Source organism: Macaca mulatta, chromosome 7 (assembly GCF_049350105.2).
Source record: "Macaca mulatta isolate MMU2019108-1 chromosome 7, T2T-MMU8v2.0, whole genome shotgun sequence".
Taxonomy (NCBI): domain Eukaryota; kingdom Metazoa; phylum Chordata; class Mammalia; order Primates; family Cercopithecidae; genus Macaca; species Macaca mulatta.
Genome location: NC_133412.1, coordinates 89,151,866 through 89,164,499, shown reverse-complemented (window position 1 = coordinate 89,164,499; position 12,634 = coordinate 89,151,866). Strand labels below are relative to the sequence as shown.

At 46.4% G+C, this 12,634-nt stretch overlaps 1 protein-coding gene across 2 annotated transcripts in view; it reads right to left on the bottom strand.

The window, feature by feature from the left end:
- Nucleotides 1-12,634, bottom strand: part of IGF1R (insulin like growth factor 1 receptor) — a 319,009-nt gene that overhangs the window by 46,535 nt on the left and 259,840 nt on the right. For both annotated transcript variants that reach the window (XM_015143119.3, NM_001261352.1), the window contains 5 exon segments: nucleotides 9,884-10,098; nucleotides 7,354-7,480; nucleotides 5,525-5,763; nucleotides 2,673-2,840; nucleotides 1,933-2,137 (listed from right to left, as the gene is read on the bottom strand). In XM_015143119.3, coding sequence (XP_014998605.1) covers nucleotides 1,933-2,137; nucleotides 2,673-2,840; nucleotides 5,525-5,763; nucleotides 7,354-7,480; nucleotides 9,884-10,098 — 954 coding nt within the window.

Here is a 12,634-nt window from a genome sequence, read left to right as displayed (position 1 = left end):
CCGCAACCTCCACCTCCTCGGTTCAAGCGATTCTCCTGCCTCAGCTTCCCGAGTAGCTGGGATTACAGGTGCATGCCACCACGCTTGGCTAATTTTTTGTATCTTTAGTAGAGATGGGGTTTCACCATGTTGCCAGACTGGTCTCAAACTCCTGACCTCCTGATCTGCCCACCTCAGCCTCCCCCAAAGTGCTGGGATTACAGGCGTGAGCCACCATGTCCGGCTGCTCTGGTGGTTTTAACTTCGAGAGAGGAGGGGAGGGGAAGAAAGCCACCAAGCAATGAAGAGGCTCACTCTCAAAAGGAAATAGTGCCTCCAGTTCTAATCGGTCTTTATTTCTCACTTTACTGATTTCTCGAAGTGAAACAGCTATTTCAACCATTTTGCAAATATCAAAAAGGTCATTTGGCAGAAAAAAAAAATCACTTTAAAAACCATTTGTTGTTACAGCCTAAGAAAGTCTATAAGGGCAGAGTCATTGCAGAATAAATAGCTACTACAGGCTCCTCTCAGGGTTGGGGGCAGTGAGGGGAAGGGAACGTGCTGGGTGGGGTAGTGGCAGCAGGGGCACCGTGGGGACTGCAGGTGGGCAACTCATGGGTACCATGCTGATTTAAATCCAACTCCTTGGCCTAGTTTTCAGGCATGAGGTCGTTTCCAAAATCTGCACTATAATCTTACAGGAAGAGAGGGCCAGGGAATACCACTGTGCTTCCATCTCCTTTCCCACACACTACTGGGCTAATCCTTTTTTGAGAGGAAAACAAAAATTGTTTAACATTTATTGTGTTAAAATAAAATTTTAAAACAAAATAAATATATGTAAGACAAAAATTTGCCATTTTAATCATTTTAAGGGTACAATTCAGTGGCATTAATTGCATTCACAGAATGGTACAACTATCATCATCATCTATTTCCAAAAATTTTCATCACTCCAAATAGAAAATCTATCAATTATGGAACAATTCCCATTCCTCTCCACACTCTATCCCCATCCCCTGGTAAACTCAAATCTACTTTCTGTCACCATACATTTGCCCATTCCATATATTTCACACAACATAAAATCATACACTATTTGTCTTTTTGTGTCTGGCCTTGTTTTACTTGGCACGGTGTCTTCGAGGTTTATCTGTGTTGTGACATGGATCGAAATTCCCTCCCTTTTTATGGCTGAATAATATTCCACTGTATGGTTCGAGCCCACTTTGTTGAGCCACTCACCTGTTGATGTACACTGGGTTGTTTCCGGATTTGGCTACTATGAACATTTACTTTCTTCTGCTTTTGTACCCACTCCCCAGAAACCAAGACCACAGCAAAGGAGCAGAGACCCTGGGGCAGGGGCTGTGTTGCTTTGAAAGGCAGAGTAACCACGGAATAAACAGCCACTGCAGGCTGTCTCCCTACACTGCTTCCTAAACCTACTTGTAAAGGATGCCTGCGGCACCTGGCTATGTTTTGAAGTCAGGCCCCTTCCAACAGACTCTGATGTTTTTCCCTCTTGCTTCACTCCTCCTCTGTCAGGCTGAGAGAGGCAGCAGAGAGAATTGGGAAGGGCAGAGATGGGCCCAAATCCTGGCCTTTCCTCTTACCAGGCAGCCGATTTCAGTACTCTTTGAGTTTCCCCTCCCTGCCTCTACCACAGGGTGCCCACCTGCTCTCTGTAGGGGGTTGTGGCTGAGACAGCAGCACCCGTCACATCGGCGGCCCCAGCAACCCAAGCCCTGGTCCCTGTTCCCTTCAGGGCTGACTGGCTTCCACAGGAACTCACTTCACCGAACCTGTCATCTTTTTTGGCTCCATCTCAATGGCTACTGTATTGTACCTCCCCGCTGCTGACTTACACATTACCTGGTGGGGAGAAAGGCAACAGAACCCACCTGAGCAGTGGGTTTTGCCAAGTGAAATTTCACAAGAGTTCGATACCTGGGCACAAAGATGGAGTTGTGCAGGAAATTCTCAAAGACTTTGCGGTACTCAGCCTCCTCCTTCTCGGCCTGCTTCTCAGCTTCAGTTTTGGGGCAGGCGCAGCAAGGCCCTTTCTCTCCACCACACACCTCAGTCTTCGGGTTCTCTGTGACCTCCTCAATGTCAATGGTGCCGTCGGCATACTTCCTGATGGGGATTTTGTCTTCTCGGAAAAGAAAAGCCAAAACAAGAGTGGGAATGAAAGCCACTATACATGCTTGTGAAGAAAAATAATAGCTCTCAGCACCTTTAATCAAGAAGATAGCTGGTCTTGGCCAGATGCGGTGGCACAAGGCTATAATCCCAGCACTTTGGGAGGCTTTGGCAGGGGAATCACCTGAGGTCAGAAGTTTGAGACCAGCCTGGGCAACATGGTGAAACCTATCTCTACTAAAAATATAAAAAGTAGCCAGGCATGGTGGTGCATGCCTGTAATCCCAGCTACTCTGAAGGCTGAGGAATGAGAATTGCTTGAACCTGGGAAGCGGAAATTGCAGTGACCCCTGATTGTACCACTGCACTCCAGCCTGGGCAACAGATTGAGACTCTGTCTCACCAAAAAAAAAAAAAAAAAGATAGCTGGTGTGTAATGGAGAACTACACTGTTATCTGATACGTGTAATATTAGGGCCCAGGTACATTCAAACCACAGGAATGAACGGTCACACCCTCCGTCCAGGCCGCCGGTGCACCTTTACCTTTGGAGCAGTAATTGTGCCGGTAAAGGTAGCCGTCCTGAGGCTGCCGCTGCCAGCGCACAATGTAGTAACTCAGGTTGCCGTTGGGCAGAGAGGGAGGGTTCCACTTCACGATTAACTGAGAAGAGGAGTTCGATGCTGAAAGAACGTCCAAGGGAATGGAAGGAACTGCAAAGGGGAACAAAGAATATTCCAGAAAATGAAATGAACTTAAGATTCAGGCTATCAGATACTCTGTGCAAGCCAACAGGAAACTGTAAGTTTGACCTGGATAAGAAAATAACAATGAACAATGAAATACAAAGTGAAAAGTGAACCTTATTTTGAAATAGTACTACTTTAAATGCCAACATTTCCCTTTATAATTTATTTCCTCAGATAATCTCTGTGAAAACAAGCACTACTGAATTGTAAATGGAAAAAGGCTGCGGGGGCACAAGCAGAGTTAGAAGAGACAATATGAAAATCTACAGCTAATTCAAACACCTGGTATTTCTCATTTATTACAACTGCCATTCTCCACAGTGCTGAACTCCGGCAGTTTCGACAACTGGTAAAATAGGCTGACTTGGATTTCATCTGAGATTCTGAATCTCTGATAAAAATGTCATGAAGTCAAATGGAAAGAGGGTAGTGGAAAGGGGGCCGCAGAGCCTGTGTGTGTGCAGGAGTGTGCATGCCCGTGTCACAGCTGTAAGAGGAATGGGGAAGAGGCAATGCAAAGAACACGGAAGTCCGCCATTTCCACAAGCATCCTTCGGTACAATGAGTGAGGCATGACTCTGAAAAGCAGTCTAAAACTGCAAATGCATGGAAGCCTCATTTCAAGCAAAGGACTCTGTTACCAGCAGAATGAATGCTGATTATAGGCAAAGCATAGTTATCTGATCAAGCTTTACTTATGCTGACCCCTGAACCCAAACCCAGAGCTGAAGTGTGCATAAAGATCAAATGCATCCCAGAACCACTGAAATCTTGTCCTTATTGGGTCACAAAAAAGCACCAATGTTGACGGTTTTCCAAAGCGCAGGAGACACCTTTGCTGGATATCGCTTAAGCAACATGTTTGCCTAAGCCATTTTTCAAACTCGAAAAGGGTGGAGAGCTTGAGGGTGCTCCAGGTTAATACACACAAGGTTCTGAACATCTTTAAGGGATAATACTTTGGAAAAAGGTTATGACTAATACTAGTGTTTTCAAAGAAAACACAACCACTTGATGCTCAGCCACTTTAGGGTTTCCAAAAATAAGTACTTCAAAAACAAACAGCTCATTCCTAGATACATTCTTATGATAGGTGTCACAAAAAAGCAGAGGCAGAGGACCAAGTTCTTGTCTGTTTCTGCTGCGTGTAAGGACAGAGGACAAAACGTCATGAACTGACTCATTTGTACAGTGCCTGGTTTCCATCTTTGTGGAAAGGAAGCAGATTTCTTGAGAATCTGTCACAATAAGCAGATATTCCTATGTTTCCCAAATGCTACAGTGAATTGCTAAGGCAGGGATGACTTCCAAATTTTAAGATGAAAAACTTACTCTGTTGCATTGAATCTCTGCTATACCAACCCACACCCAAGATCAGAAGCCTGTGCCAATTTCTTTTTAATAAGCACTTCACCCAGTGACATGACTGTGGCCACTTAACAGGGTCATGGAAATGGGGTAGGAGGGGAGGAAGAAGCAGGTGCACACAGCAAAAGGTTTTCCCCACCAGCATTTTCTTCTCACCTTTCTCTCTTGCCATTTAAACTCATTTTGTGCTTGCTTATGGGTATTTAAAAACATCTTACCCACTAAAATAATGGCTATTATCAAATAAAGTTTATCAGTGCTATAGGCTGAATGTCTGTGCCCCCCACCAACATTCACATGTCAAAATTTGAACCCCTAAGGTGATGGAATTAGGAGGTGTGGCCTTTGGGAGGTGATTGGGTCATGGGGGTGAAGCCCTCATGAATGGAATTCAGGCCCTTCTACGAAAGGCCCTGGAGAGTGCTCCTGCATCCCTGCCACCATGCAAGGACGCAACGAAAAGACAGCCATCTATGAGCCATGGAGTGGGCCCTCACTAGACACCAAATCTGCCAGCGCCTTGATCTTGCACTTTGTGGCTTCTGGAACTGTGAGAAATACATTTCTATTGCTTATAAGCCACCCAGGCTACGCTGTTTTTTTGTGACAGAAGCTCCAATGGACTAAAACAATCAGTGTCTTTAAAACTGAAGTGGATTTTCCTACTTCTAAACTAGCTTTTATATACTTGGAAAACATTTATGTTTGCTTTTATTGTTTCCAGATCTGGAGTTGAGAAATGAGGTGGTTTAGAACCTAAAGACAGAGGAAGGAGGAATATCATCATCAGTGAATACTTTGAATATCCACAACATACTACATCTGCAATCTTTCAACTTTTGTTGAACTCTTTGGAACTCTACAGGCTCCAGAATGAAGATAGAAAACCAGTGAGCCACATGAATTAAGTGGAACACAGATGAGCATGGTTTCAGTTCCTGGAGGATTCAACATCAAAATAAACAAGAAAGAAGGGCAGCCGAAGATGGCTGTTTCCAGGCTGGGCCTTCCAATGAAACCAGCCCAGCATTCTGGAGGACCTGGGCTCAAAGGCACAGAGCAGGAGAGAGATGATGGAAGATGGTACTGAGGCCAGAAAATGGCACGGAAGAGCCTAATGTGTTAGCAGTAGGAAAAAGAATATAACACAGTATTACGTATTGATAAGAAAGACAACAGGCATAGCTCACTGGTAACTCTACAATGACACCTTGTATAAGCAAGCCCAGTGAGCTTGTGAAGAAGCGTGGGATGCTGGGGACTTGTCTGGGCATGGATACCTGAAGCATTGGTGCGAATGTACAAGATCTCACTCTTGGCCCCACGGATATGGTCGTTCTCCACCATGGTGAGGGTCACAGCCTTGACGTAAACGGCGTACTGAGTCCAGGGCTTCAGCCCATGCAGTAAGATGCCGGGCTCCACGTCCTTGTTGGGCGGGAGGTCCACGTCCACCATGTTCCAGCTGTTGGAGCCGCAGGCATCCTGCCCATCATACTCCGTGACATTCTTAAAAGGTCTGAAAGACAATCAATCAAGTTTAGAGAAAGTTCGGGGCTCTGACATCAAAATCCTCAAAAATCTTCCCCAGAGGCCCAGCACGTCACACTTTCTTTATTAATCAATTAGACTTTTATAGAAGAAGAAAATGAAGCGACTGGACTCTGGGCTTCCCCAGTCGTGCACTACAGAATTGAATGCTCTGCCTCAGGAAGAACCAGTTCAACAGTTACCAGGATTCGACAGTTACTGCTCCTTAAGAACAGATGTAAATACTATTTTTCTCTCTTCTGATTGCAGCATTTTTCCATCATTAAGAAAAAAACAAGCATAGTCAGTTAATGCAAATATCAGATATTGATAAAAGGTAACTGTTGGAGAAAAATGACTTTCCTACAGACAAACAGAAGTAGCTTCTAAAATTCAAATTGCTCATCAAAAATTCTGATGCTTAAGCATCTTATAATATTCAAATATTTAGTTTCCAGATTGCCTTAGAAACTAGCATCAAGTCCTTAGTGAAATTACCAGCTGACATTGCCAAAGCATTGGTGTGACTATCAAAGAGAATATAGTACTTTGCACAGATGCATGGTTGGGTAGATATTTTACATTTATCAGATAAAAGGACTGGACAGCTGCTGGTCACTGGCTTCTGAAACAAACATTAACAAAACCCTGTCTGCTGTCATGATGGGAGATCATGAGGGGCTCCCCTATGTATGAACCCTGAAAGCCTAGTAATCCTAAGTACCCCATTTCTCATTCATAGGACCCCAGCTCTGGCAGGAGGAAAGAGTACAAGATGCTGTCATAAGGTGCCTCTGGTTCCTGCTCTTTGGAAGCCATTCATCTGGGAAAGAGAACTATGAGATTAAGATGGGACCTAGGAACGGGGATGGCTAAGTAGACCAGGGTAGCCACATGGATACAGGAGGCAAAGGAAGGAAGAGGGAGACCAAAGAGAGCTGCAGTTGAGAGGAATAACTGTCGGCTGCTTAGATGGGTGAATGTCACGTGATTGCACAAGAAAAGCTCCCAACAGAGTCCAGGAGAAGTCACAAAAAGCTCAAGACATGAAGGTTTTTCTCTCTCCACTTTCCTTCACTTGTTTGGAAGGCTCATGACCTAGAGCAGAGGGCCACAGCTTGGGAGAGGCACACACAGAGAGAGACAGGAATAAGATGATACAAGGGAGCCATGTGCCTGCAGGGTGTTCCTAGGGTAGGGCTAGTGGGTAAGGAGGCTGAAACGATTATTTCAGTGAAGTCCCCCATCATCCTTTATGAGTCTGGACTGACCTAATTCTGGAAAAAACAAGCTTTGCCTACTCTGGGTTTATTTTATTCAAACATCTCTAATCACTCACTAAAGAATGACAGGCCTCAAGCTAACACTTTCCCATTCGTGGCTGTCACTGGCTGTGACTGACATCAAGGGGACAGCCCGAGAGGGTGCATGAGGATGAAGTGGGGATGCTTGATGTGGCTCTCCCTGAAGACTCTGCTGACTCCCCATATTGAGCCAACCCACTCAAGGATCAAAAGACTGGCCTCTCCCCATTCGTAGCCCTGTCAACAGAATGGCATCACCCAAAGTAGAAACTCACGCTTCCTTGTAGTAAACGGTGAAGCTGATGAGATCCCTGTAGTCAGGGGGCCGGTACCGGTGCCAGGTTATGATGATGCGATTCTTCCACGTGGTGGTGGAGGTGAAATGCAGGACGTCACTTTCACCTGGGGCACAGAGTACATCCGTGAGTGACAGAGATTCATGTGTCTCTGAAAAGCACCTGTCTTGCTCGGCACTGCTTTCCCCTTCCCCAAAGCTGGTTATATGTGCTAAGTTCCCTGCTGGGCTTCCTAAGTGGTTTTCTCGTTTTCCACTAAGAAATCATACATTTCACTATGCAGAGCTCCAAGGGTTCCATCCTTTGTTTTAGGTCAATCAGTTGCACTGGCTACTTGCCCAGGGACTTGGACATGAACCTGGGTTTCCTAACCTGAAAACAAAGGGCAACTTCAGTGAACAAGGTGAACTTATCTTTCTTCTCCATCCCTAAGATCCTGGCTATGAAAGGGGGCCTGGTAGGGTGAGGATGAGCCTTTAGGCTGCCCTGAATCTTCTTAGAGAGACGATGACACTTGTTCTGCAGTTGTGGATATCTGCCTGTTCCTGTACAACCACCAAACACAGGTAAGAGACCACAGGTGTGCCACAGAAAGGAACTTTTCTTGGTCTAAACTTGGTATCAAACTGGAAGGACACAGGAACTCCTGTGAGGCCTCCAGTGAGGGCTGACAAACAACGGGGGGCTGGATTAAGCAATGACAAGAAGATTTCACTTGACCAAGCCTAATGTCTTCTATGGGAAGTAGGCCTGGTTGGCAGGTATGGCAGGGAAGCTGTGCCAAGTCCCTCTCTTATTCCTTGGACCAAATTCAAAGTACGATAAGGACCAGGGAAAGACTGATGACTGCCTACCCTCATGGAGACCCAGAGCTCTCTGCTGAGTTGTCCTTTTGCCCTCTTATCTGCCTGAATCCCACTACACACTCAAGAGGTGAAGCAGAGGGACTGAAGACAGTAAAAGAGCTAAGAAGTCTTTAGGGCAAAATGTGCACAACTGAGATTGGAAAATGTCACAGTTCCTGCTGAAGTGTTACTTAGAGAGGAAACCATGATTTTTTTTTTTTCAAAAGAAAATAAATGGCTACTACATTTATGATCTGACAGGTCAGACTGGCTGACTCTAAGGAGAAAAGCACTCTGAAATGCTCTGATACATCCGATTTTACTATGGTCTGAACAGTGAGCAAGGCAGGGGCTTTGCAGGGACAGAGTGGGCAGGGGGAGGGAGGTGGCACTGGTCCTAAGCCTGCTGTTCAGCCCTAGGTCAGTCAGCATGCTTCCCTCTATGATCCCCCAGAGCAACAAGTATTGCCAGGTAAATCCAGACACCAGGAAAACAAGCCAAAGCCAAACACGTATCAGCTCTGATTTGCCTCCCCGCATGTACGTCTGTGTGCACACACGCACAAATCACCCTTAATCATACAAACTACTTTTTTTTCTAATACCCTTCCCTTATTAAAAGCCAAAGGTGAAAAGACGATTTACTTTTATAACCCTGTCCAGCCAAAGAGAGCCACACCATTCTCAGCAGCCATATTCTACACATGGTTAGATGAGAAAGGCGCTGCTGTATCTCTGATACGAGACCTTAAGTTTTATAACAAGTACAAGGCTATAATTATATTGTTCTAAATTTAAAAAGCGGTATCAACTCAGGGATGCAGGCTCACTCCATCTTTTTCACGTTGGGGTGGGAGAAACAAGGCGGCCGAGTGTAAGGGACAGGAAACCTGTGGCCCACAGCGGCTGTTCTTAGGGCAGAGCCGCCTCCACCTCACAGGCCTGTGCTTCCCTTCTGTGGGAGCGGGAGGATAGAGCTCACAGGGCTGGAGCACCCTGGCTCTTCCCTGAAAAATAATCGGACAGGACATGGTGGCTCACACCTGTAATTCCAGCACTGTGGGAGGCTGAGGCAGGTGGATCATTTGAGGTCAGGAGTTTGAGACCAGCCTGGCCAACATGATGAAACCCCGTCTCTACAAAAAAAATACAAAAATTAGCTGGGCATGGTGGCGGGTGTCATAATCTCAGCTACCCGGGAGGCTGAGGCATGAGAATCGCTTGAACCAAGGAGGCAGAGGTTACAATGAGCCAAGATCATGCCACTGCACTCCAGCTTGGGTGACAGAGTGAGACTCCATCTCAAAAAAAAAAAAAAAAGAAAAAGAAAAAAAAAAATAATCTAACTGTGCACCTGTGTATAAAAGGACATTTAATTGTGCATTCTGTAAGCAGCACTTTAAAGTTTGAGAGAGAACCTATTTATAAGTGTTTCACACACTCACAGAGATGTACAGAATTTGTAAATATGAATACATCACGTATCTGCCCACTACTGATTCTGAAGACATATAAGTAGCAGCAAAGCACTAGTGAAGATGGTCTAGTGGTCCCCCATGTGAAACAAGAAAGGGCCGCAGAGGGAAGTTGCCATCACACATGGGAGGAGGGTCTGCTGTTATCATGATGGTTTGGCCCATGGTGTTTTGGGTGCTGTCACTCACAGGAGGCTCTTTCCCCGTTGTTCCTGGTGTTTATGTCCCCTTTGCTTTGGCGCCCTTTAGTCCCCGTCACTTCCTCCATGCGGTAAATTTCCGAAACACACAATTTGGGATTGAAAGCAAAGTACATTTTCCCTGCTTTGATGGTCAGGTTGCGGTGGTCCCAGTCCCATAGTTGCTGCAAGTTCTGGTTGTCGAGGACGTAGAAGGAGTAATTCCTAGAAGCATAGAAATCGATGTTATGTTATGTTAGCGCACCTGCCCTTGGCCACAGTCTTCTCTAGCCTGCTGGCCACATAACATACGTCCTCTTTGCCACCTGCTCCACAATACATTTCCTTTGCCAATAAGAGATTTAGTTATTAACACTATAGGAGAACAGATAGTTGCTGTTAACAATGGCAACAACATGATTCGACAATGTATCAAAATCGATAAGATGCTAATTAATTTTATGACCTCTATTACCATCAAATAATGCTTCTTGTATCAGAGGATGTTACTAGAATCATTCCCAAGAAATGCCTTTGGTTATTTTTCTCAGCCAAGTATGCACAACGTGCTTGAAAGCAATCCATGAGAGAACAGACATGCTCTGCTACCCAACCAGAACAGCTTACACATTTGCTCTAAAGTCTCCCATTATCCATGGAAGTAAATCCTGCCCATGCCCAATCGGCAGCATGATGGGATAGGAGACAGCATGTGACAGGGAGACAAACTTGTGGGGGGTCAACCCTGGGCCTTCTCCTTCCCTGATTCATCTTTCACTCTGAGAAGCCCCAGTTCCAGTCCCTGGAGGTGTGGGGGAGGAGGAAGAGCCACCAACAGGCAGTGCCCTTGGCCTCTCATCCAGGCAAGAGGACTTGGAATCCAATACAGTGGTTCTCCAAGTTTCGTGTGCACAAAGCTTGTTTGCAAAGTGGCTGGGCCCCACCCCCAGAGCTTCTGATTCAGCTGGGGTGGGCAAAGAATCTGCATTTATCACAAGTGCCAGGTGGTGCTGACCCCTGCTGTGGTCCCTGGACCACACGTGGAGAACCAGCAGTCTAGGAGAGGCTGAGTTCCAGTGAGGTGCTGGAGGACCAAAGCCCACCAAACCAGAAGTGGCTTCTGCCCCAGAGGGTGTACACACAAGTAGCGGATCCAACCAGCACAGGAAGCCGTTCTATCTGGCTACCCAGGTGGCAGGACAAGTCCATCCCCAGGGAGGCAAGAAAGCAGACAGCTATGGCTTGGGTCTAGAGAAAGATCCCTGCAGTGGGCCTTTCTCTCTGGCTTCCCCAGGAAGCCAGCAGACAATGCCAGGGCTGACAGTCTGAGTTCTCTGTGCTGATGGGCCTGATCCCCATGGACCATGAATCCTTCCTCTCCTCTTCCTGCTCTGCTTCTTACTAAGTTTAGGAATCAGTGCAGTACTTTGAGTGATTTCTAAGATCCACTCACAGATCTAATGTATAAACACACAAACGAAAAAGGACCCCAGCCCTCCCTACAGAGCCAGCATAGCCAGGTCAGAACAGAACCCCTAAGCCTTCCTCTGCCCTGGAGGCTACGTGCATTGGGGATCTCTCTGCATCTGGTAAGGGTCTTCATTTACACCCAAACCAGGACCTCTAACCAGCTGGTCAATCCTCAGCCTGATTCTCATTATGGTTACAATGCTGCCAAGCAGCCCTGTGACATTTTCCTGAACATTCACAAACAGAGGTCAGACCAGGAGGGAGTTCAGAGACTGGGACCCAGGACCAGAAATGACTGCACAGCCACATGCAGGTCCCTTAGTGCTATTTGTAGCCCTGTTTACTCACTCATAGGACAATAAGGGGAATGCACAGGTGACATCTAAGCTCCCTGTCTACTTTAAGAATGCCCAGAAGGAGTCACAGAGCTGCCATGGAATCCAACCTACAAGCCTGAAGCCCAACCCTTCCCTGAGCACTGGGCTCTCTGTTCACACAAGTGCTGGGGGTGGAGGTGGGAGTCCTGCCAGCACAGGGGTGCAGTGAACACACAAGTGAGTTGAAAGACAGCGCCTCTGAAGCTAAGTCAGGCTCCTCTCAAGCCCATCTTTAGGCCTCTGGACACATTAGTGGCTACCAAACTGGTAGCAAAAACTTGTGAGTCAACAATTCTTCCCTTTCAGTAAGGGCTCACTCCTGAACACATAGCTATCCTGGAAAAGCCGCGTAAGACATTGTCCAAATGATCTCAGATCTGGTCAATGCAACACAAGGCGTGTTTCCCGGGGAGCAGTGCTGGGATATGGCCCAGTTGGCTCTACTGCTGCCGGGGGTAGGCCCCATCCACACCTGCTCTTTCTCACAGCCAGGTTTCAGGTAACACTGCTGGAGGTCAGAAGGGCTCCATGCAGTCATACAACTGAAGGAGGGATGGCGTGAAAATGGATGTGTCCTATCATAAGCCCATTCTTGCTCATGGAGTTTCTCCAGCTCCAAAGGAGACTCTGCAGTGATGCATGCCCAAGTGTGGGGCTGCTTCCAGGTACCTGAGTTAGTGTTACAGGACAAAATATCCCTGCTGGTGAAGAAACCTCTAGGATGCTGGTAAGGACCAATTAATCAGGCCAAACTTCCATCTACACCCAGAACGAGGCCTCTTTTAGTAAACTAATTTCACTAGCAGGGAACAGAACCACACCAAAAATACCTTCTGAACAAAACATTCTTCTCCCCACGGGAGGAAGCATGAATTATAAATCAGGAATTTGACAAATGAATGGCAGGCACACTG